We start from the raw sequence: 25,217 nt of genomic DNA on the forward strand, positions 1-25,217 counted from the left end.
AGAAATTCTAGACAGCACAAAGTCAAAGCTTTTGCTGTCTCAAAAACAACAACAAAAAATTCTAAATTCAGTTAGCAAGCTTGCAAAAAGAGTTCATAGTGAGTTCAGAAGTAAGATTCATACAGTGCACCACCTCACCCAGCAATCCAAGTTCATCTTGTTAAAGTAAATACATTTTCTCAAAATACAATACAAACACAATACAAATACAGTTCTCACACCACCTCCACCATTCATGTCTGCCCCAGAATAACTGCATGTGTAACCCATGTAATTCCTGTAACTCCTCTCTTGTCTGCCTATCAGTACTGTGTATATTCCAGTTATGAAATCCATATAGATCAATATATTTCTTCGCGGAACCATTGGCTTTGGTTATCGATCTTTTTTATCGATATTAGGTTTTGGAATCCATGATGTTCTTTGAATCATTAATTCTATTCTTGCAGTTAAACTACAGCAATTAAATACAAAACAAAAAGCTGTCTGCCTTCACTATTATTTTTAGAGTCATTTTATTTGTAAATATTACTGTGTTCTGTCCTTGAATAAGGTCAGATATATAATTAATACAGTGTGATTTTTTCCATTTTCTGGACATGTTACCTGTCTAAAAAGGAGTAAAACACAATACATTTTAAAACCACTTCACAATAATCAGCCCATGAAAAGGCTAAAGACATAGACATTTGACTATTTTAATGCTTTGAAATGCTTTTTGAAGCAACTTGGGAACAGTACAGTTTAAATAAATCTGATCATGACCATCATTCATATATATCCAAAGAAATATGGAGGGTTAGGATAATGAAATGTGATAACAATCAACAAAAATGTGATGCAGCCACAGAGTTTGATTATTCAAATTTGAATCAGTTAATAAAAAGACAGACAAGGTGCAAAAAAGATGCATCACTATAAAATAGTCTGTAGTGTCACCCATAAACATTGACCTAGATATGGAAGTTTCAATCTTTTTGAGATCTTTGACTTAGCGGTAAAAGATCAGCATGGCAGCCTCTGTCACTTCCTTTGATGCACTTGCTCCAGTGCGAGTTCCATAGCCATCCCAGTCAAAGGCTGTGAAATCTCCACATTGTCTTCCCCCTCCCTCTGGGAAGTGGCCACCCCCTCCAACACAGATCTGAAGTGAAAGAGAAAGTACAAAAACAAAATAGGAACCAATTAGTCCAATAAGTTCTCATTCAGGGCTGGTTTTGGGGGGGGGGGGGGGGGGGGGGGGGGACAGGATGAATGTGCGGGCTGCCCAGCCACCAGAGGGCCCCATTAAAAGGGGAGACTTTATTCTGCATTCATGATCTTGACTCATATTCATAGCGAATTGCCATGAAGGATGACATGCATGAAAGGATTCTCAACAGCATCTGAACTCAACAGAATATAGTGTTAAAGTTTTTCTGACAATGTTCTATGATGCAGATGCAGTTCTGTGTTTCTCACTTGTTGCTTTTGGTGGGAGAGGGTGGTACATTTTGGGGGAGGGGCACTCAAGTCATATCACCAGGCTTAAATGCAAGTTGCTGTATCTGATGGAAAAGGAATGTTTCCTGGGTTTAAAAACTATTAAAAAAATTTGCTTAGTTAAAAAAGTCTGATGTTAAATGATTTTTTTTCTTCCAACATTTGCCCTCTTTACAAAGAAATTCAGTACAGTAAACATGCTCATAGATTGCAATGAGGCTAAAATTTTTTTCACAAAAAAATTCCCACTATTTTGAGGGAAAGGTAGATGAGGCCATATATGACTATCAGAGCACCATAGTTACTTAAATTGTACTTACATGTTCAAGGTGGCATCCAGTAGCTTTGACTCCAGAGCATATTGCCATGGCAGCTTGTTCGTGGTTGAAAACTCTGAATGAGATGAATCCTGGCTCAAACTCAGCTATAAATGATCAGCTCACATTAGGAAATATCATCAGATGAACATACAACATATTTATTCATTCTGTTTGAAGCTAACTTGTACTGAGGTGTGATATTCATCACATCAGTGGTTTGTATCACCTGCTATCAGTCAATGATGTCAATTTATGTGTACAATGCATTGACATTCAACATCAGTGATAACATAGAATATGAGAACACAATAGCTGTTGAATTAATTCCTTACTGTTGAGGGCCGGGCCATACAGGTTAGTGACAGATTCATCGCTTCCAAAATCATACTCAATGGGAATGACTGGTCCTTTGTCGATGTTGCAGACACCAGCTTTGTATTTAACAGGATAGCTCTGAGACAGAGTACAGAGACCATCCCATTTAGCAAAGTCCAGAAGACCTTCAATGTCAACACATTGCTGAATGGCAGGTATTGAGCAGATGGATAATTTTCTATCCTGATGTGGTAACAGTTTTTTCTCAAGGGTTAGAACACAGCACATTACAAACATATTATATAGTTTCCTTTTCTGCAAATGCAAAAATGACCCATAATAAATTGCATATTACCTTGAACAAGTTGTAAAGGTTTCCTCCATGAAGTGTTAAGAATTTCCTTGAAGTGTGGTATCTCAGAATGGCGGCCATATTCCACTGATTCACAGGAGAGTTGTTGGGAACATGCCATATTGACACATCCTCAGCAGTTATGTCATAATATCCTGGATTCTGTGTGATTTAAAGACAGAAATGGAGGGATGGCTCATACAAAACAGGATGATGAAAATGATGGTTACGGTCATGTTCATTGATTTGATTGATGAAAAAGAGTTTTGATCTTGACTACATTTGCTACAACACTAAAACTATGACACGGTAATGTAAAGGATACGTAAAGGATATTTGCTTATTTCCCAGTTTAATTGCACCTAAGAAATATCAGTGTTGAATGTGTAGAAGAAGGCTGATTTAGTTAACAGGTCATCACACTGTGTACATGGAAGATCGCATTAGTCTCTGCTGAGCAGTCCTGCATGAGTACAATGGTTGCCATGGTGAGACAAGCCTCGTGTACACTTGGTGATTCCAAAACATAATAGCATGAAGGGGAAAACGTATTATAAATAGGAAATAAAAAGTGTCTGCAAGCAAGCCAGCATTATGTTTAAGGGTTAAGGGTTAAGTGGGCAGCAGTGTAGCTTAGTGCTTAAGGAGCCAGACTTATAACTGAAAGGGTGTAGGTTCGATTCCCCCTTGGGCCACCGCTGCTGTACCCTAGGGCAAGGTACCCAACCCACAATTCCTTCAATAAACATCTATCTGTATAAATGGATAATACTGTACCCGATGTAAGTCGCTCTGGATAAGAGCATCTGCTAAATTCCAATAATGTAATGGTTTGCCTTTCATTTTTTTTTTGCTTCATCTTTCATTTGCCTGCTGGATTGCTGTAATAATTCTACCCTAACCAGAATGAATTCAAATAGTATAAATATGTAAATAACCTTTTTAAGTACACATCATCCTGTTGGATCACTTGTATGATTCTCTCAATGAACAGTGATTGAAAATGTACACAGGATATGCTGTTTTTTTCTGGGATTCGCTCTGGGAGCAGTTTCATTTGGTTTGATCATTTCAATTGTATTAGGAGTCTATTGTATTAGGATATGCAAACATTTTTATTGCAATTTGAAAAAGCATCTCTTCCATCTCTAAGATTTGATCAGTCATGTTCCACTAGCCTGCATGTCACCAAGGCTGTTTTGACTTATTTGCAGTCCAGCATTTTGATACTATGATTTCACTGAGAGACTGAGTGAAGAACATGTCATAACTGTATTTTAATGATGGTTTATCATGCCTACAAATAAGTGAGGCTGTGCTGGTATTCACAGGTACATTACTGCTTTTTTTATCTTTTGGGTGGAATTATGAGAGGTATAAATGCTATTATGAGAGGTATAAATACAGAAAGGTGCTGCAACTCACTAGTATGTTCGCAGTGCAAAGGGCCTCCAGTACATCACATCTGTCTGTCATGTAGACATTGGCAAATTCAACTGAATTAAACTGAATTTACCCCTTGATCGATAATTAATTAACTGAACAGCAATAAGGTACATTATGGCACATTGTTGCTATCATTGCCTAAACTCTTATGTGCCTTGTATTATTATAACTATAGGCCTTGTACCTTGAAGTCATCAGAAGTTGCTGCCTCTGCTGTGCCAAAGGTGACTTTATTGGACCAGCTGCCATCTCCCTCAGGCAAATTTGGGTTGTCTCCTTGCTGGCTGGACCAGCGGTCCCCCACAGTGCACTTCCCAAACAAGTTGTTCTCATGGACACTGGCCACCAGAGTCCAGCCACCACCAGCGGTGGTCATGTCACAGAAGGTCTGGTAAGTGACACCACTGCTGGAGGTTAAGAAGTAAAGGCCATCTGAAAGAACACAATTCACAGAATGAAACTGGACAGATCACATATTCAATGAGATGATAAAGTCATGAATCACATACCTTGAGTGATGCCATAGTTGTCACGAATTTCTTTGCAGCTCCTAGAATATGTGACTTTGTGTTGGCTGTACGGATTTTCCGAACGCTGGACATCAGGGGGAGTTGCCACTTGATATAAAGACATATCAAAAATGTCTTTCTTCTTTCTTTGTCATTTCTTCTGTGTTTGCATTACTTATGGCACACACAGTTGATTACATTAACAACAGATCTGATACCATTTGCAATATGTATTTTATGTACGTGATTTATTTTTACATCTGTATTTAAAGTTTTAAAGCAATGAAATATTAGTATTAGATTCTGTTATTAAAGTTGTAAACCAACTAAGTACAGAAATCATCCAGTAGAGCTGGGAACTACAGCCCTGGTCTTTATGAATCATAATATACAGATTTCTGCTTCAGCAAAAACTTCTGAACATTAGAGATGGTGACTTACTTAAGTTAAATTCATACATTTCTGACACCAGCAAACAAGACCACGCCAAAGCTGTCCAGCGTAACATCTCTGCAAAAGATTTTATGTCACTACAATACTTTAAATATTAAACAATTACAGTGAATGTACACAAGACAATCAGACAATGGCTATTTCTCAAAGTCAAGGATGCTTCCTTGGTAGGATGGGTCCTTCCAAATCGGGTTCTTCAGAGGCTAGGCAAGACTCCTTCCTAGCATTCGGAGAACAGATAATGGAACAGTCTAGCGAGTGTGCAGGTGTGCGTCATTCAAGGTCCTGCCTTCAATTCTGCGCCACAGACTCTTGTACGTATGCATAGGATTGTGGGTGCTTTAAGGACGCTGAGGATACACGCTATGCTTCCTTGAAAATTCTCTGAACGAAGGACTCAATCCTTGGTAGAATTCGAAGTATCCTTGAAATCGGAACAGTCCTTCGGTGGGATTCAATGAGGTAGCATCCTTGAAATGCAGCCATTCAGGATCCTTCCTTGACTTTGAGAAACAGCCATTGTGTCCTCCATTCAAAAAACTAAAAAAAATCGTATTTACCTTTAAAGTTTCCTCATCAAGAAAAAAAAAAAGAAAAATCTGATTACACTAATACAAACATGTCCATTGCTCTTTGGGTTCCAGATTCCAGGAAGCTCATCAGAATGAAACAACAGTAGAACAGTGCTCCACTTACCTTTGTATTAGCCTCTCTGTTACTATGCTCTTGCACTATTCATTACCCACCTAAGTAAACATTTGACTCAGCTACCTCATCAGTTCCACCATGTCTCCTTTTAGAAAATCTTAACAGTGACCATGGAAGCCTACCAATGTACATAAATACCAAAATTCTGTTCAAAGTTCAGCCAGACACTCAGTTATGCAAGCTCCCATGCACTTTGTATCAATGCTCCTGATTCAAACAGAAGACAGCATACAACAACCACACAGGAAAGCAGACAAATGTTATATAAAAATGTTATACAAATGTTGTATACAATCTTAATGAGTATCAATGCTGAATCAATATTTGACCATTGGACAGAACTAGAAAATATTGAGCTGGAAATAAAATGCAGTTTACAAGTTTAATTGTGACAAATTAAACATGTTTTCATGTACCAAACTAAGTCATATTACAACATTCCTATAGTAGATGTATATTTATCAATCTCCCCTACACCTCATGGATTCACTCAACAATATTTTTTTAATGTTTTTCTACAGGTGAAAATCTAGCTTTTTGTCCTGGGGTCCCTCACCATTATGAAGCAACAGAAATGTAATTTAAGAGTGATGCAATGGAAAAACTGCATTATCTTTGAAAGAGGTAAAGTTCAAATGTATTACTCTGATCTTGTTGGAAAGGAGGGACAAGTCTTGGTGGTTTCTCAGGCCTGTATACCTTCTTAGATCTGGACTCAGGGGTATCCATGGAGGACTAGTGCTTATTCAGTTTATGTGAAGTAATGTAACCAAATTGTTTAGTGCTACTTGGCTTAATTTTGATATCAATAATTTTAATGGTAGACCAATTTTGCAAAAGTCTCTGCTGACCTGTTCAGGATTAGTACTTAGTGTGTGTGAGTAACTCACCATTTTTATACTCTGAAAATATTTTGCAGAGATAGAATTAATTTTTCTACTATATGTTATGTTGTAGAATGACACCATGCCTACAAATTGGTGTGGTGTAACAGACAAAAGGTCACACTTATTGGTGAATAAGGGTGTTTAATCATGAGTTCATACTCACTAAACTTTTGCATAATAGAACAGGGATGAAGGACAGTATGAATTTTAATTTTACAAAACCGTGTGATCTTTTTATCTAGCGATATAGTTAGCTGCTTGGTGTCAGGGTCCAAAAAGGCCATTTCCACTCAAACATCAAAAGTATACACCATAGAGACATGGTAGACTATTGATTTATTTTGCATTTTCTTGATTTTATAACTCGTATTTCCATGTCAGGAACACAAATTAAATTAAACTACACAAAATAAGCTACTTGTGACACTGATGTAGAGCATTCATTGTTTAAGACTTTAGAGTCTTGCTCACATCCTGCTATAGCTGACTAACAACTTGAAAAATCCTATCACTGCCTAAAGAACAAATCAGGTAGGGTTCAACGAAAAGAAGGGATTGTATGGCCACTATCATAGTCCATTTTGTCAGGTATTAAACATCTAAAACAATGAAACTTGTCTGCCATGACCAAAAAAACAAAAAAACAAACAAAAAAACAACACCCATGCATTGTTGCTGGCACAGAAGATGGTTTGTAATGAAGATACCTGGTGACTAGGATGATTGTAACAAATGCGAACAGAAATGCACCAAGTTATACCTATGGGACTCACTTCCCTTTACAAAAATACAGGAATATCTAACCACTTTGACATATGGATGCAGTTTTGTAGATACTGAATGTGAACATTTTTTGATCTAAACATATATGTAAATAATATCATGTAAAGATGTAATAAATAAAAATATGCACAGTCATACTTTTCCTTGGGCCAGAGACAGCACTGCTAGAGGGAAATCATAATTAAGATAGTCACCTATTCAGTAACTTAGCTAACAAACTAGTGAACAAACTGACAATAAAATTAGTTGGCACAACTTGGGGCACAGGGACATTTGAATAATACAGCAGAAAAATTAGGGGGAAAAAATCATACTTTATTGTGTATCCATGTGAGATCCAAATGTATCCAAATTATGTTTATATGATTAATTGGGTGAGAATCAAATATATTTAATGTGTGAACCTCAAGGTCTTTGGTTATTTCTGTTGGAGACCCCACAAAGAACCTAACTCTTGGTGAATGTCAAAAGTCATAATATATTTACCCCACTAACTCACCACTTTGAGCTACAGTATTGTCTGACCAAAAATAAAATATACAAGGTATTTAAAAAAATGTTTTTTACAATAAACTGTTCATGAAGACATGAACAGTTGACCATTTTAATTCTTTAATCAAGAATGATTCAATCTTGGGAACTTGGAAACAGTACATTCTGATTGATCTGATGGTTATTGCTGTCCATATACTGTAAATCCATAGCACTACCAGTGTTTAGGATTATATAGTTAATCAATTAACAGTCTGTTAAGACCATGTACAGAATCTGATGATTCAAAGACCATTTTGATCACTAAATGAAAAGACAGACAAAATAAAAGTGAATAAAGGTAAATGTGAAACATTAAAAGTGTGCTGAAATGTATGTATAACCCCTAAATATTAACCTAGGCTTCACAGTAAGTAGTTTTATTAGTTTATCATGTCTGACTTAGCGATAAAATATCAGCATGGCAGCCTCTGTCACTTCCTTTGATGCGCTCCACCCAGCATGAGTTGCATAGCCATCCCAGTCAAAGGATGTGAAATCTCCACATTGTCTTCCCTCTCCCTCTGGGAAGTGGCCACCCCCTCCAACACAGAACTGAGATGAAAGAGAAAGTACAAAAACAAAATAGTAATAGAACTCTCACCACCACCCTATGGGTCAAACCAATTAGTCCAGTAAGTACTCATTCAGGGCTAGTTTTGGGGGGTGTGAAAACAGGATGATTTTGCGGGCTGCCCAGCCACCAGAGGGCCCCATTTAGCAGTGAGACTTTTTTCTGCATTCATAATCTTGACTCATTGCGAATTGCCACATTTTGTAATTAAACGCATGAAGGGATTCTCAAACTTGACAGAATTTAGTGTTAAAGTGAATTTTGACAATGTTCTATGAGGACATGTTGCTAACTTGTTGCTTTTGATGGAAGAGGGAGGTACATTTTGGGGGAGGGCCACTCAACTCATATCACCAGGCTTGAATACATCCCATTTTGATTTATGCTAAGGTTGCTGTATGTGATAAAAAGCAATGTTTCTTATTCAACTATTCAAAAATTTAGCTTAGGTAAAAAAATTCTGATGCTAAATGTATTTTTCTTTCAATTTTGCCTCTTTACAAAGAACTTCATCACAATAAACATGTTCACAGACTGATGTGAGGATGAACATTTTTGACAAATAATCCCACTATTTTGAGGGAAAGGTAGATGAGGCCATATATGACTATCAGAGCACCATAGTTACTTAAATTGTACTTACATGTTCAAGGTGGCATCCAGTAGCTTTGACTCCAGAGCATATTGCCATGGCAGCTTGTTCGTGGTTGAAAACTCTGAATGAGATGAATCCTGGCTCAAACTGTGCTGTAAATGATCAGCTCACATTAGAAATTGTGATAAAATGAACATACAACATATTTATTCCTTCTGTATGAGGCTAACTTGTATTGAGGTGTGATATTCATCACATCGGTGGTTTGTATCACCTGCTATCAATCAATGATGTCAATTTATGTGTACAATGCATTGACATTCAACATCAGTGATAACATGAGAACACAATAGCTGTTGGATTGATTCCTTACTTTTGGTGTTGGGGCCATACAGTTTAGTGACAGATTCATCGCTTCCAAAATCATACTCAATGGGAATGACTGGTCCTTTGTCGGTGTTGCAGATACCAGCTTTGTATTTAACAGGATAGCTCTGAGACAGAGTACAGAGACCATGCCACTTAGCAAAGTCCAGAAGACCTTCAATGTCAACACATTACTGAATGGCAGGTATTGAGCAGATGGATAATTTTCTATCCTGATTTGTGGTAACAGTTTTTTTCTCAAGAGTTAGAACACAGCACATTACAAACATATTATATAGTTTCCTTTTCTGCAAATGCAAAAATGACCCATAATAAATTGCATATTACCTTGAACAAGTTGTAAAGGTTTCCTCCATGAAGTGTTAAGAATTTCCTTGAAGTGTGGTATCTCAGAATGGCGGCCATATTCCACTGATTCACAGGAGAGTTGTTGGGAACATGCCATATTGACACATCCTCAGCAGTTATGTCATAATATCCTGGATTCTGTGTGATTTAAAGACAGAAATGGAGGGATGGTTCATACAAAACAGGATGATGAAAATGATGGTTACGGTCATGTTCATTGATTTGATTGATGAAAAAGAGTTTTGATCTTGACTACATTTGCTACAGCACTAAAACTATGACACGGTAACGTAAAGGATACGTAAAGGATATTTGCTTGCTTCCCAGTTTAATTGCACCTAAGAATGTTATCAGTGTTGAATGTGTAGAAGCAGGCTGATTTAGTTAACAAGTTAACAGGTCATCACACTGTGTACATTGGAAGATCGCATTAGTCTCTGCTGAGCAGTCCTGCATGAGTACATTGGCTGCCATGGTGAGACAAGCCTAATGTTTGGAATTTGGTGATTCCAAAACATAATAGCATGAAGGGGAAAATAAAAAGCATTACAAAAAGAAAATAAAAAGTCTCTGCAAGCAAGCCAGCAATATGTTTAACCTTAGATGTAGGTTTAGGTGCTTTGCCATCATTCATTAGCCTGCTGGATTGCTGTAATTATTCCATCTTAACCAGAATTAATTCAAGCAGTATAAGTATGTAAATAATCTTTTGAATTACACATCATCCTGCTGGATCCCTTGTATGATTCTCTCAATGAACAGTGATTGAAAATGTGCATGGGATGTGCTGTTTTTTTCTGGGATTCGCTCTGGGAGCAGTATCATATGGTTTGATCAAGACTGGTCAATAAAATATTATTACAATGATAATGTTTGATCATTGCATTTATCTATTCTGTTAGGATATGCAGATATTTTCATTGCAATTTGAAAAAGCATCTCTATCTCTTTTCATCAAGCCTGCATGTCACCAAGGGTGTTTTTCTTCCTAAGTCTTCATGACTTAATTGTACTCCAACATTTCAATACTATGATTTCACTGAGAGGCTGAGTGAAGAACATGTCATAACTGTATTTTAATGATGGTTTATCAGTCATCGTGACTACAAATAAGTGAGGCTGTGCTAGCATTCACAGTTACTTTGCTGCTTTTTTGTGGAATTAAATTAGTCTCCATACAAATAAAATCTACGGAGTCATAAGGGATCATAGGCATCATTCAGAGTTCATTGTTCCTGTATGGAGATGCTATGGGGTGAAGTGCAGATGTGTACACAGAAAGGTGAGGCAACCTTAAGCAGGGATACCTGCCACTAGTACGTTCATAATGCAAAGGGCCTCCAGCAAATCGCATCTGCCTGTCATGTAGACATGGGAAATTGAACTGAATTAAACTGAATTTACACCTTGATCAATAATTTATTAATTGAACAGCAATAAGGTACATTATGGCACATTGTAGCTATCATTGCCTAAACTCTTATGTGCCTTACAACATTGTAACTGTAGGCCTTGTACCTTGAAGTCATCAGAAGTTGCTGCCTCTGCTGTGCCAAAGGTGACTTTATTGGACCAGCTGCCATCTCCTTCAGGCAAATTTGGGTTGTCTCCTTGCTGGCTGGACCAGCGGTCCCCCACAGTGCACTTCCCAAACAAATTGTTCTCATGTACGCTGGCCACCAGAGTCCAGCCACCACCAGCGGTGGTCATGTCACAGAAGGTCTGGTAAGTGACACCACTGCTGGAGGTTAAGAAGTAAAGGCCATCTGAAAGAACACAATTCACAGAATGAAACTGGACAGATCACATATTCAATGAGATGATAAAGTCATAATCACGTACCTTGAGTGATGCCATAGTTGTCACGAATTTCTTTGCAGCTCCTAGAATATGTGACCGTGTGTTGGCTATACAGATTTTCCGAATGCTGGACATCAGGGGGAGTTGCCACTTGATATAAAGACATCAAAAATGTCTTTCTTCTTTCTTTGTCATTTCTTCTGTGTTTGCATTACTTATAGCACACACAGTTGATTACATTAACAACAGATCTGATACCATTTGTAACATGTATTTTATGTACGTGATTTATTTTTACATCTGTATTTAAAGTTTTAAAGCAATGAAATATTAGTATTAGATTCTGTTATTAAAGTTGTAAACCAACTAAGTACAGAAATCATCTGGTAGAGCTGGGGACTACAGCCCTGGTCTTTATGAATCATAATACACAGATTTCTGCCTCAGCAAAAACTTGGAGTATTTAATCACATCTCTCCAGGAGCAGAGTTGTGTACGCCTGAGCTAGTTTAACATGCTTGATAACTCAATATTCTGAACATTAGAGATGGTGAAAGACTTACTTGAGTTAAATTCATACATTTCTGACACCAGCAAACAAGACCACGCCAAAGCTGTCCAGCGTAACATCTCTGCAAAAGATTTTATGTCACTACAATACTTTAAATATTAAACAATTACAGTGAATGTACACAAGACAATCAGACCACGTGTCCTCCATTCAAAAAAAAAAAATCAAACTTACCTTTAAAGTTTCCTCATCAAGAAAAAAAAAGAAAAATCTGATTACACTAATACAAACATGTCCATTGCTCTTTGGGTTCCAGATTCCAGGAAGCTCATCAGAATGAAACAACAGTAGAACAGTGTTCTACTTACCTTTGTATTAGCCTCTCTGTTACTATGCTCTTGCACTATACATTACCCACCTAATGAAACATTTGACTCAGCTACCTCATCAGTTCCACTATGTCTCCTTTTAGAAAGTCTTAACAGTGACCATGGAAGCCTACCAATGTACATAAATACCAAAATTCTGTTCAAAGTTCAGCCAAACACTCAGTTATGCAAGCTCTCATGCACTTTGTATCAATGATCCTGATTCAAACAGAAGACAGCATACAACAACCACACAGGAAAGCAGACAAATGTTATGTAAAAATGTTATACAAATGTTGTATACAATCTTAATGATTATCAATGCTGAATTAATATTTGACCATTGGACAGAACTGGAAAATATTGAGCTGGAAATAAAATGCAGTTTACAAGGCTGTGAGAAATGAAAACACGTTCTCTCGTTGATAACTTAACTCATATTATACACATCTCCCCTACCCCTTGTGGATTCACTCATCACATGCATTATCTTTTGAAAGAGGCAAGGTTCAAAGGTATTACTCTGATTCATTGGAAAGGAGGGACAAGTCTACCTTTTTAGATTTGCACTCAGGGGTATCGATGGAGGACTGTTACTCATTCTATTTATGTGAGGTAATGTAACCAAATTGCTTAGTGTTGCTTGGCTTAATTTTGATAATAATTTTAATGGTAGACCAATTTTGCCGTATAAAGGACAGGACAGTATAAATTTTAATTTTACAAAACCATGTAATCTGTTTATCTAGTGACCTAGTTAAACCTTTGGTGTCAGGGTCCAAAAAAGGTCATTTCCACCTAAACATCAAAAGTATACACCACAGAGATATGGTTCAGTATAGTGTGAAACAGACTATTGGCACATAAAGACTGAAATGCTGGAATACACACACATTGGTTGGAATTCATAGTGTGTTGAGGCACTCAAATTCCATGAGGTTTTTTTTTTCCAAAATACAGTACAAATATCCTTTTGCCTCTCTCACATTTTTGATAATCTTCTTAGCTAAATGTCATGTAAAATAAGCCTCTTTTGTTTTGCCATAGGATTTATTTTGCATTTTCTTGATTTTACTACTTGTAGTTCCATGTCAGGAACGCAAGTTACGTTAAACTATGCAAAATATGCTTACTTGTGACACTGATGTAGGGCAGTCATTGTTTTAGACTTTAGAATCGTGCCCACATTCTTCTATAGCTGACTGACATCTTGAACAATCCTGTCACTGCCCAAAGAATAAAACAGTTCAAGCTTAAGCAAAGCAAGGATTGTATAGTCACTATCATAACCCATTCTGTCAGGCATTAAACAACAATATCAAAAACAATGAAATTTGTTTGCCAGAACCAATAAAACACCCATGCATTGTTGCTGGCACAGCAAGATGGTTTGTAATGAAGATACCAGGTGAGTAGGATGATTGTAACAAATGTGAAAAGACATGCCACGAGATATGCTTATCAAGTGAATCACTTCAAAAAATAAATGTGTAACCACTTTGACATTTGGGTGTGATTTTGTTGATGAAAATGAAACTGAACACTTTGTTTGATGTACAAATATGAAGTAAAAATCTAATAAATGAAAATATGTGCAGTCATACTTTTCCTTGTGCCAGAGACAGCAGTACTAGAGGAAATCATGATAAAGATAGCTAGCTAATTAGTCACCTATTCAGTGACTGAGGTAACAAACTAGTGAACTACTGACTGAAAATAAAATTAGTTTGCACAGTGTGGGGTACTGGGACATTTGATTTGATGAATAATGCAGCAGAAAAATTAGGGTATAAAATTGTCCTTTATTGCGTAGCCATATGAGATTCAAATGTATCCAAATTATGTTTGTTTATATGCTTAAATGGTAGAGAATCCATTTTTTAATGTGTCAGAGCTCAGGGTCCTAACTCTTGGTGATGTCAAAAGTCATGCATATTTGCCCCACTAATTCACCACTTTGACATAGAGTATTCAATGTCCAAAAATAAATAAAATATGAGGCATTTTAAAAACCTTTTCACAATAAACTGAGCATGGAATGCATGACAACATGAACAGTTGACCATTTTAATGCTTTAATAAAGAATGATTCAATTTTGGAAATTTGGGAACAGTACATTGTGATCGTGATTGTGATTTTTGCCATTCATATACTATAGTCCACAGAAATACCAATATTCAGGATCATATAGTTAATCAATTAAAAGTGTGTTAATACCATGCATAGAATTTGATGATTCAAATGCCATTTTGATCAATAAATGAAAAGACAAACAAAATAAAAGTGAATAAAGGTAAATGTCAAAAATTAAAGGTTTGCTGAAATGTATGCATAACCCCTAAACATTAACCTGGGCCTGACAGTAAGTAGTTTTATCATTTTATGGAGTCTGACTCAGCGGTAAAATATCAGCATGGCAGCCTCTGTCATTTCCTTTGATGCGCTCCACCCAATGTGAGTTGCATAGCCATCCCAGTCAAAGGATGTGAAATCTCCACATTGTCTTCCCCCTCCCTCTGGGAAGTGGCCACCCCCTCCAACACAGAACTGAGATGAAAGAAAGAAACAGGTGTGATAGTCTCACCACTACCCTATGGGTCAAACCAATCAGTCCAGCAATTGGGATGTATTTTACTTTGCGTGAAAAGCAAGAAATAAATACAAAGTCAGGGCTGATTCTGAGGATGTGTCTAGGGTGCCCAGAAGAATATCATATTAAAGTAGTATTAAATTTTAACAAATGTGTACCCAAGGATCCACTTGTTTCTTTTGAGGTAGCAGCACCATAGTTACTTAAATTGTACCTACATGTTCAAGGTGGCATCCAGTAGCTTTGACTCCAGAGCATATTGCCATGGCAGCTTGTTCGTAGTTGAAAACTCTGAATGAGATGAATCCTGGCTCAAACTGTGCTGTAAATGATCAGCTCACATTAGAAATTGTGATAAAATGAACATACAACATATTTATTCCTTCTGTATGAGGCTAACTTGTATTGAAAGATGATAGTCACCACATATTCACCACATGATTTGTATCACCGTATGGTATCATTTTAGCATTTTAGAATGTTCATGTGTTTTAAAATAAACAAAATCAATTGATGCATTGACATTCAACATTGGCAAATGGTTTGTGAATGAGAAGATTAATTCCTTACATTTGCTGTTGGGGCCATACAATTTAGTGACAGATTCATCACTTCCAAAATCATACTGAATTGGAATAACTGGTCCTCTGTTGATGTTGCAAACGCCAGCTTTGTATTTCACAGGGTAACGCTGAGACAGAATACAGAAATCATAGCAATCATAGCATTTCAATTCAGCAAAGTCCAGAAGATGCTTGATGAATCGCTGAATGACAAGTTTTATTATACATTAAAATGTGTAATACGTTACACATTTATAATACATTAATACATACAATACACATTTATATTATATGTATAAGAGACATATTATATAAGACATATAATATATATGTCATATAATATCTAAGTATATATACTGTATAAAGTCCAGAAGGCTTTCAATGTCAACACATTACTGAATGACCCATAATAATTTGCATATTACCTTGAACAAGTTGAAAAGATTTCCTCCATGAAGTGTTAAGAATTTCCTTGAGGTATGATACCTCAGAATGGAAGCTGCATTCCAATGATCAGTGGGAGAGTTGTTGGGAACATGCCATATTGACACATCCTCAGCAATTATGTCATAATATCCTGGATTCTATTAGGATTAAAGAGACAAAAATGAACAGGGAATGGCTGGTTCAAACAAAACTGTTTGATTAAAATGACTCTTGGGTCACTGTGACTGTATCACTCCTGTTAATTGATTTGACTTGACTACATTCACTACAACACTACAACTGCATTGCATGGTAAGCACTTAGGTAAAAAAAGATCCATCATGTATGCTGAACTCCACTTCAAGCGTACATAATAATGTTATCAATTTTGAATATGTAAACAAAATTTAGTAGAATTCATACCTCTTGTCAAAAAAAAAAAAAACAGGCAAAGGTATGAAGTGGTACGGGAACTGAGTAATTACACTTCTGATGTCTTCCTGCTTATTGCTGTGAGATTGAATATATTGTTGCTCACAGGCCTCTTAAGTTTTACTGCTGGAATATACAAATTTTCTACATGGTCAACAAGTATTACACATTCAAGGCATTATATTACCTTACAGTTAGGAACGAATTTAGAAGCATTCACTCTTGGGAACTGATTGTCAGGGAAAAGTAGCTTCATTACAAACCACTTCAGCACACCACATGTTTGATATTAATTAATGTCAAAAAAATCAACTTAAAGCTAAATAGCATACTAGTTAATATCAATGCAGTTGCCTAATGCAGCTGTTAGCTAATCTCCTAAAGCTAATTTAAAGTTAAATAATCGTTCACTTTGAAACTGGTTGTGTTTTTCGCTGACAATGACTGGAACAGTGGTGGAATAAACTGGCCAGGGGTGGGTAGGTTGGCCAGCGTTCCCTTGTCAAACCTCTCTCTGGCACCCTGTAACTCATCAGGTGCGTGCGAGTTGCTCAGATGATGCCGTTGGAGTAGGGCCTACCCACCACTGAGCACTCACTCTGCTGTCGTGCAAAAAATTTCCATTGGCAACGTGCGATTGTATTTGAAGATGGAATTCATATCAACTCAAGTGCTCCAACGAAAGTGCAGTTGCAGTGACACGAGCCAAGCATACAGTTGAGTATTCCAAAACAGGGTTGCAAAAAGGGGGAAAAAGCATAAAACATGGAACAAAAATTAAAAGCTTTACCCAAAAGGCTAGCTGTCTTATTTCTATCATAGTGTTTATAACAAAATTATGGTAGCAAGGCAGTTTATCATAAAGATATCCTCTTCAAGCAAGTTAGCAGTGTTTTTCACATCAAATATGATGATAGGAAGCCGCTGTGATTCACTTTGATTATTTTACCTTAACCAGCATTAATTCACACAATATCTATAGCTGAAGTTATCAGTAACGCACTATCCTGTTTGATAGCAAACCTACTTTTGTTACAGGTGAAAAAAAAACAAGGTGTGCGCCTTGTTTTTTCAAATACTGAACTTCTTGCAATTTTCTTCTTCTTCATTTTTAACTGGACATTGTGTCAGTTACAAATGCCCAAGTGGGGTAATAATAGGTATGGCCCTTTTTTCTTGATTCTAACAAAAGACTGTCAGGTTGTGCTCGTAACCACGGTTACTTTCTTTCATTTTCCTGTTTTGGTGCAATTCAATGTGTGCCACTAGGAACCTGTTCAAGTTGGGTTACAAGCTGAACATCCAAATGGAAATGATAGACATCATTTAAACATTTTTACATTGTTCCTATAGGGACAGGCTACGGGGGGAGATACATGTGCATACACTGAAAGGTGTGACAACCTTAAATCAGACATTTCTAACACTAATACATTGAAGAACAAAGTAATTCAGGCAGATCACATCTGCCAGTCATATAAATACGGTGAAGATAGCAACTATTCATAAGGACTGAATTTAGTGATAATGCACATAGATTATAGCAACTATTGGGCTGTCAGAACTCAGGCAGGGACTCAAGCGCAGACAGAGAAAACTGGGCACAAGGGTTTATTAAGTCCAGAGGGCAATCCAGAATCGAAGTCAAGGCAGGCAGAGTTAAAAAACCAGAGCAGACACGGCGACCAAAACCACAGGGCAGGAACGAGGAGCGAAGTCGGGAAAACAGGCAAGAAAACAGAAACGGCAGGCAGACACGATGAAAAGGCAAACGGCGAGTAATAACACAGCGAACCGGGACAAACCAGCAACGAGACAAGACACAAGCAGGACTAAAATAAGGCTGATGAGAAGATGGGATGCAGGTGAAGACAGTCAGGCAATCAGGTGGGCAGCGACAGGGCGGAGAGCAGGGCAGGGCTGGAACACAGGGAAAAACAAAAGCACATGGACAGGGAAAACAAAACAACCGGCTAAGATGCCGCAGTCCTGACATGGGCTTTACAACATTGTAGATTTTTTACCTTGAAGTCATCAGAGGTTGCTGCCTCTGCTGTGCCAAAGGTCACTGTATTGGACCAGCTGCCGTCTCCTTCAGGCACATTTGGGTTGTTTCCTTGTTGGCTGGACCAGCGGTCCCCCACAGTGCACTTCCCAAACAAGTTGTTCTCATGGACACTGGCCACCAGAGTCCAGCCACCACCAGCTGTGGTCATGTCACAGAAGGTCTGGTAAGTGACACCACTGCTGGAGGTTAAGAAGTAAAGGCCATCTGAAAGAACAGATTTCATGAAATGAAACTGTACAGATTGCATATTCAGTCAGATGATAAAAAAAACCTCAGAGCTCCTGAGTGGCTTAGCAAGTAAAAGTATTTGATGTCTCGAGTGCAAGTTTGAGCATGACAGCCCCCATTCGATCCCAGCCATGTCATCTGCTGACTGGGAGCTGATAGGGGTGGAACAAAATTGGCTTTGTTCTGCTGGGGAGGGTAGGTCAGCCATGGGCTTGTCCTGTATCTCAATAGTGACCCCTTTTGGTTGGTCAGCAAAGATCAGTTGTGGGGGAATGCATGTGTTAGTCTTACCCTCCTAGATTGGCGGTGGGTGTCACAGTTGTGGGGCACAATCGGTCATTTCAGATTTGAGAGTGAAATTGTGGGAAAAAAGCACCGGTCATTCCAAATAAAAAAGTCAAAATCACGTACCTTTAGATATGCCATAGGTATCTCGAATTTCTTTACAGCTCCTGGCATATGTGATGGGCGGGCCATATGGACTTCCAGCATGGTTAAAGTCATACGGAGATGCCACTTGATGTGGAAAAAATGTGAATATGCTTGAATTTCTTCAGTATTTACATGGCTATTGGCACAAACAGCTGCTTACAGCAACAATGCATCTGACATTTCAGTTGTGTATTTTTCAAAAGGATACGTTTTACTTCTCTAATTAAAGTATTAAACCATTCAGGGGACTACAGCCCTGGTCTTGAAGAGATGCATACATTGATTTTTTTCTTCAGCAAAATGTTTCATTATCAAACTGTATAGATAATGAAACATTGTATAAAGCATGGGATAAATCGGTAAGTAATGTGTAAGTAATGTGTTAGTAAGTCAGTAATTTGTTAGTCATGGAAAAAGGCTTACTTGATTTGAATTCATATATTTCTGATAACAGCAAACAAGACCACACTAGAGCCACCCACGCCAACATTTCTGCAAATCAAAGAGAAATGTATTTTACTGTATTACTTGGAATATTACATTAAATGTACAAAAGACAAAACAGACAGTGTGTCACTATCCATATTCTAAAGCTTAAAAAGTGCTTACCTTTAAAGGTTTCCTAAAACTGAGATCAAAACCAAAAATATAAAGTAATGACAATAAAATATGAAATTATGCCGATTCAAATGAGAGATTCAAACAAGTCCTTCTTTCTGACTGCCAGTGTACACTGTGAGCATTGGCCACAGCTTGATAATGTGCGAACATTTTTTTTCTGCAGCTTTAACAAAGAGAAATCATTTTGAATGACTTATCAGAAAGTAACACCTCTCACGCACACATGAGATGATGAAGCGATATTGGCTATGTTGATTAGTGTGGTCAGTTGGCACATTTCCTTGTTTCACAATTTACATTACACAGTAATGCAGTGATACCAGTCTCACAGTGTTACATTTTAACTCTTGAAAATGATCGTGACTAATTTTAAATTTAAAGGTCTCACTGGGAGAATTTATTTTACCATTAAATCTTTCAAATACTTCAATGCAGTTTTATTTCTCTTCAACTCATTAATTTCATTGTTTTATTTTGTTGATTTCATTTAGTATTTCAAAAATGTAGGCCCATCAAATTTAACTAAAGAACAGACAAAAAAACACTGCACACAAACTACATATTACATAATCTTTCAGCAATCTGATTCTGTCAATCATTACAGAATGTTTTGTTCAAAATATTAATTGAACAATTAAACATTGAACATTCATGGCATTTGTTATGGCCCATAGTGGAAGTACAATGTATTCACTGTTCAACTTCCTTTGGCAGTAGCCTGTCTAGTAGAATGCACTGGCATGACTGATTACACACCTGATTAAATATTTAACTAACCTAAGACATCAATTCCAGTAAAACTTTCTCGGAAAACTTATCAATGTCCATGTAAGCTTATCAATCTAAATACACACCCTCTCCTTCTCTGTGAGGCTCCAGAAGTTTTTCAAACCAGGCTCACAGAATGGTTTTAAACCATCTAATGTAATTTATTTAAAAGCCTATCTTCAGTAGACAACCACTACCTTTTAACAGCATACTACAGCTTAACTATAACAAATGAGCAACTTCCTATAGTCTGAAATGTACTTTTGGAAATGTGTATGAATAATTATCTATAGGGAGATAGCGAGACTTGTCAATTAAAATATGGTCCAAACCATTTTTCAATATTTATGTCACTTACTAGATTACACAGCAGGGAGCTAAATGCTAAATAGTTAACAGTAAATATTACTTTATGTCTAGTTTTACTACAACATAGTGGCTGATGTATTGTAGTGTACTTGGCTTCTGTTGCCTAGTCAGGTTGCACAAGTTAACTTGTGGTAGGGCTTGAATGGTGTTATGCTCACAGTCACTGGTCTGTGAGTGTTGCTAGCCTGGTCTGACACTGTTGCTCATTTAACTTGAATGGATACACTTTTGTTTTTGTTTTTTTTTTTTTTGCTGGAAGTCACTCTGGATAGGAGTGTCTGCCAAAGGCTTGTAATGTAATGTAATACATTCCTTTAACTTGTACATTAGGTCTTTCACAAAAGGATGAGGATGAAAGGTTGAAGTTCACACAGACTCAGGGTTGTAAATTATAGCACCCGTTTGCCACTAGTGATGTGCAGTTTGCAAACAATTTGTGCTTTTTGAACAAATCTTTTTCATGAATTGAACAAATGGAACATCATAACAACTGAATCATACCTTAATCTACACTTCAGACTTCTGCCACAACATCAGCAACTGCTAAGTTCTCGGATAATACAGCCATCGTTGGATGTGTGTCTGAGGGGAATGAACTGGAATACAGGGAGGTCATCAAGGACTTTGTCAGTTAGTGTGAACTCCATCAGCTCCACATCAACACCAGCAAGACAAAGGAGATGATTGTGGACTTTAGGAAGAGGACATCATCACACATCACACCTGTGAACATCCAGGGTATGGACATCACGGTGGTGGAGAATTACAAATACCTGGGTGTTCACCTTAATAACAAACTGGACTGGAAAGACAACACCCATGCCCTGTACAAGAAGGGTCAAAGCCGCCTCCACCTGCTGAGGAGGCTGAGGTCCTTCGGAGTGTGCAGGGCTCTCCTCAGGACCTTCTATGACACGATGTGGCCTCAGCCATCTTTTACGCCATGGTCTGTTGGGGAGGGGGCTGTACAGACAGGGACATGAAGAGACTGGACAAGCTGATCAGGAGAGCAAGCTCTGTCCTGGACTCTCCACTGGACTCTGTGGAGGAGGTGGGTGAGAGGAGGATGCTATCTAAACTGGCATCCATCATGGACAACACCTCCCACCCCCTGCGTGAGTCTGTAGTGGCCCTGAGCAGCTCCTTCAGTGAGAGACTGCTTCACCCACAGTGTAAGAAGGAGCGCTACCGCAGGTCATTCATCCCAACTGTGGTCAGACTGTTTAATAATACCATTGGGCAATAAACCCCATCACTCAGTAAACCAATACTATGGTGTAGCTCTCAATTTTCTACTTCACTGATCATATATAGGTTGCACTCAGTGCTCATTTCTGCACTGCACTGCACTGTTTTTTACTTTTAATGTACATATATTTACTATTTTATTTTATTGATTCTGACTTCTTATATATATATATATATATATATATATATATATATATATAAATTTCTTTGCTTTTTCTTTTTGTATTTTTGTATATTTTTTAACTTATTGCACATTGCCACTTTTGCCTTTCTACCTCTGTCTTAATGCTGCTGTGACGAGTGAATTTCCCCGCTGTGGGATCAATAAATCATCTTAATCATCTTAATCATGTTTGTTGTGTAACCTGGTCAGAGCTGATGCCACTGAGTTCAACAATCAACCAGAAACTTTGAAAATTGAAAGGTTTGTTTCATCCAATCGGTCAATTCTAAAGAATCAAGTCAGAACAAAGAATCAAACTGCTTGCTACTATTCTGATTCTGGACTCTGGACCTATGATTAGGTTGAATATCTTTTGATATGAATAGAAAAGCAATAATGAAAGCATGCAAAGCATAATGAGCATTACCAATTTTATGTTATCATTATTAGTTTAGGCCTGCTAATTTAAGACATTATTAGTCTTTTTTAAATGCAAATAATAAATTAGTCCTTCATTAAAAGAATGATCCCCTGCTGGTTTTGTTTTCTTAATGTGGAATGAAATGGGAAATGTCAAAGCTTTGAAATTGCCGCATAAATATTGTAATGTACGCAGCTACCTTTTTTCATATTCAGGCTATTCGCTGAAGTGCCTATGTTAAACTCTCACACTGTTGGTTGGTGAGGTTCATGATGCCTATGTACAGTTATGTGGAAGGGAGTGAGCCTAAACCCCCAGGTGAACTTCTCCATATTATGACACAACCACTGATCACAATGTGTGGGTTAGTGAACATACGGACTTCTCTCCAGCTCTCCAGGTGGCAATGAAACATCATGGGTTTGAAAATTAATGCCAGTGCTAATACAGATGAACTTTGGTCCCACTGAAGAGTCAGTAAAACATCACCTTGGTTTGAGGAGAGTGGGAGTGTTATACACAGGAGTGCCTAATACATGTGAACTTCCCGCAGGTGCTGTATGTGGAGTCAATGAAACACAATTTGAAAATGTATGTCATTACTATAATGTACCAGTTTGACGTATGGGGATTCATCCTAATTCAATGAAGACAGACTGGCTTTGTCATGAATTCATATAAATTAGATTAATGTGAAACATTCCACATCAGTTGAATTTTTTAGTTAATGGTCAATATCTGTTGACAGAATAATCCTCAGTATTTGTATATTAGGCTGTAATTTTTTATTTTATTAATGTATGCAATTGTCACAGAATTAACGTAGGTTTTTTGTTGGGTAGAAAGCATCTGTCAATTGGCCACAATGGACAGATGTTGTCGTTGGCTGAATAAGAGGATAAATCAGTGGTGAATGAATAAATTATGATTGAATATAATGAATGAAAAAAATCAATGGTGAGAATATCATTAGATGTCATTGGATGACCATACTAGAGCGCACATAAGCCCCACCCCAGCTCTGCTCACTTGTCCACTAAACAGTGAGAGGCTGATGCTATGGTGTTACCACTGGACTTATTCAACATTATTGGAAGTTTAAGAACGTTTAACAACATACACAAATGTGTATGACTACTAGTTGGCTAACTATACAGCAAGCCACCCAATTCTATTAGCTATGTAGATAAAAACACACTCCTACCAAATTTTCAGGGTGTGCGTCTGAACATTTAGCTAGAGTTATTGACTGTCATGTCTCCCTTTGTATCAGTCAACTTGTCATTTGAGGAACAGTTCACTAACAGTTGTTAGTTGTTTACAGGCCTAGTAATGTTGTGTTCAATGATGATGATGCTAAAAACTGACTGTGAAAAATCAGTGTTAATCAGTGTTAACCCTTTGAAAGATATCAAGGAGTTACTGCAGAAACAATGCCTGGCCAACCCGACTAGCTTTTTAAACCGAACAACTGAATGGACTCTCATACATGAGCTGATGTAGTTAGTCCTATTTTATCTTGGACCTTTGGTAAATGTAAATGTAAATTATGACTTGTATAAGCAAACAAAATTAGTGTCTGGGTGGAATATTAAATTTTGTTTAGAAAATGAACAGTACACAACTGACACTCCTGAATGCTTCCTAACCAACTGAGTAATGCATTAACCACATCTTAAAACATTACACGAAATATTCTGAAAGTATGAATGATAAGTCTTTGAGATCTAAAAATACCCTTCCTGTTTTATTTCTACATGACACATTAACCATTCCAGTTACAGGGAAAATAATATCTTACTATGAGAATGCCACCTTGCCACCCAGTCATACCTCAGATGTTTGTCACAAGCATCAGAACTTTGAGCCTCATTGTAAAACCTTAGTAAAAGTCCAAATTAATTACAAGGCTTTTTTTCTCAGTTGTAATATTGACCCATAGCATGCGGTGTGCTGTAAGAAAACACTGTCCTGTGCATGAAGATAATTTATTCATCATTCATACACCCTATGCAGACTTGGACAGGGATGGATTAAAGAAAGGGACATGGGGCACAAACTGCCATCAAAGGACACAAAAATGAAAGTCATAGTCAAACCATCACTGTCTACCATCTTTAATATTCTGTCCAATGAAACAGTATGCAGTGATAACCTCATATCATCCAGATTGACAAATTACTTCAATCTACATCTATTAGCAAAGATGTATATCTTCAGGAGTGAGAAACACATATGAAAACGCCCTCAGACAATTCATTCAAAGGTCATTCCTAGGAACAATTGTATGCCCAATGAGCATTAATCATGCTTATCCCAAAATGAACAACAGTTTGTCTTCCGTTCTCATATATTTAACAGAGATAAATTACACAAAGTAAATATAGTAAATGCTGAGTGTTGCAGGAGCTGGCCCCAAAGTGCTTTACTGAGCCTAGATCAAATTACAATGTAAACAAATAAATCCTTACGTGGGATAACTTGATTGTGAGATAGTGCTTCCTGTAAATAAGCATTG

The 25,217-nt window shown here is 37.4% G+C and overlaps 3 protein-coding genes across 10 annotated transcripts; all 3 read right to left on the reverse strand.

Moving 5' to 3' along the window:
* Nucleotides 1–799: 799 nt before the first annotated feature.
* On the reverse strand, nucleotides 800–5,671 carry LOC118772653 (intelectin-like). Of its 2 annotated transcripts, XM_036521179.1 has the most exons (9): nucleotides 5,574–5,671; nucleotides 5,438–5,449; nucleotides 4,866–4,934; nucleotides 4,425–4,532; nucleotides 4,100–4,347; nucleotides 2,473–2,631; nucleotides 2,135–2,255; nucleotides 1,803–1,906; nucleotides 800–1,144 (listed from the first exon to the last, which is right to left on the reverse strand). In XM_036521179.1, the coding sequence occupies exons 3-9, from the start codon at nucleotides 4,930–4,932 to the stop codon at nucleotides 992–994; spliced, it is 960 nt and encodes a 319-aa protein (XP_036377072.1). In that variant the 5' UTR covers nucleotides 4,933–4,934; nucleotides 5,438–5,449; nucleotides 5,574–5,671; the 3' UTR covers nucleotides 800–991. The 2 variants fall into 2 exon arrangements, with proteins under 2 accessions (XP_036377072.1, XP_036377071.1); XM_036521178.1 differs by lacking the exon at nucleotides 5,438–5,449.
* A 932-nt stretch (nucleotides 5,672–6,603) lies between these two features.
* On the reverse strand, nucleotides 6,604–12,497 carry LOC118772652 (intelectin-like). 7 transcript variants are annotated; one of them, XM_036521173.1, is made up of 9 exons: nucleotides 12,370–12,497; nucleotides 12,236–12,247; nucleotides 12,054–12,122; nucleotides 11,533–11,640; nucleotides 11,209–11,456; nucleotides 9,670–9,828; nucleotides 9,329–9,449; nucleotides 9,004–9,107; nucleotides 6,604–8,341 (listed from the first exon to the last, which is right to left on the reverse strand). In XM_036521173.1, exons 3-9 carry the CDS (start codon nucleotides 12,118–12,120, stop codon nucleotides 8,189–8,191), a joined length of 960 nt encoding a protein of 319 aa, XP_036377066.1. In that variant the 5' UTR covers nucleotides 12,121–12,122; nucleotides 12,236–12,247; nucleotides 12,370–12,497; the 3' UTR covers nucleotides 6,604–8,188. The 7 variants fall into 7 exon arrangements, with proteins under 7 accessions (XP_036377066.1, XP_036377064.1, XP_036377067.1 ...); XM_036521171.1 differs by lacking the exon at nucleotides 12,236–12,247; XM_036521174.1 differs by lacking the exon at nucleotides 12,236–12,247 and having other exon boundaries at nucleotides 11,533–11,704.
* A 2,263-nt stretch (nucleotides 12,498–14,760) lies between these two features.
* On the reverse strand, nucleotides 14,761–19,599 carry LOC118796387 (intelectin-like). Its single transcript, XM_036555242.1, has 7 exons — nucleotides 19,533–19,599; nucleotides 19,089–19,193; nucleotides 18,406–18,653; nucleotides 15,949–16,107; nucleotides 15,531–15,651; nucleotides 15,179–15,282; nucleotides 14,761–14,917 (listed from the first exon to the last, which is right to left on the reverse strand). Exons 1-7 carry the CDS (start codon nucleotides 19,597–19,599, stop codon nucleotides 14,765–14,767), a joined length of 957 nt encoding a protein of 318 aa, XP_036411135.1. The 3' UTR covers nucleotides 14,761–14,764.
* Between the last annotated feature and the right edge of the window lie 5,618 nt (nucleotides 19,600–25,217).

The sequence above is a fragment of the Megalops cyprinoides genome, chromosome 2, assembly GCF_013368585.1.
Source record: "Megalops cyprinoides isolate fMegCyp1 chromosome 2, fMegCyp1.pri, whole genome shotgun sequence".
Classification (NCBI taxonomy): Eukaryota; Metazoa; Chordata; class Actinopteri; order Elopiformes; family Megalopidae; genus Megalops; species Megalops cyprinoides.

Bases quoted from the DNA above. Each gene is read 5' to 3' on its own strand.
- LOC118772653 (XM_036521178.1), bottom strand. From the start codon at position 4,932: ATGTTACGCTGGACAGCTTTGGCGTGGTCTTGTTTGCTGGTGTCAGAA. The intron at 2,256-2,472 runs GTAATATGCAAT...ACTCTGTCTCAG, and splicing joins ACCTTTACAACTTGTTCAAG to AGCTATCCTGTTAAATACAA. The intron at 1,907-2,134 runs GTAAGGAATTAA...GATCATTTATAG, and splicing joins GTATGGCCCGGCCCTCAACA to CTGAGTTTGAGCCAGGATTC.
- LOC118772652 (XM_036521171.1), bottom strand. From the start codon at position 12,120: ATGTTACGCTGGACAGCTTTGGCGTGGTCTTGTTTGCTGGTGTCAGAA. The intron at 11,641-12,053 runs GTAAGTCTTTCA...CTTTATATCAAG, and splicing joins AATGTATGAATTTAACTCAA to TGGCAACTCCCCCTGATGTC. The intron at 11,457-11,532 runs GTACGTGATTAT...GTGTTCTTTCAG, and splicing joins CAACTATGGCATCACTCAAG to ATGGCCTTTACTTCTTAACC.
- LOC118796387 (XM_036555242.1), bottom strand. From the start codon at position 19,599: ATGTTGGCGTGGGTGGCTCTAGTGTGGTCTTGTTTGCTGTTATCAGAA. The intron at 19,194-19,532 runs GTAAGCCTTTTT...TTCCACATCAAG, and splicing joins AATATATGAATTCAAATCAA to TGGCATCTCCGTATGACTTT. The intron at 14,918-15,178 runs GTAGGTACAATT...CTTTCATCTCAG, and splicing joins CTGGATGCCACCTTGAACAT to TTCTGTGTTGGAGGGGGTGG.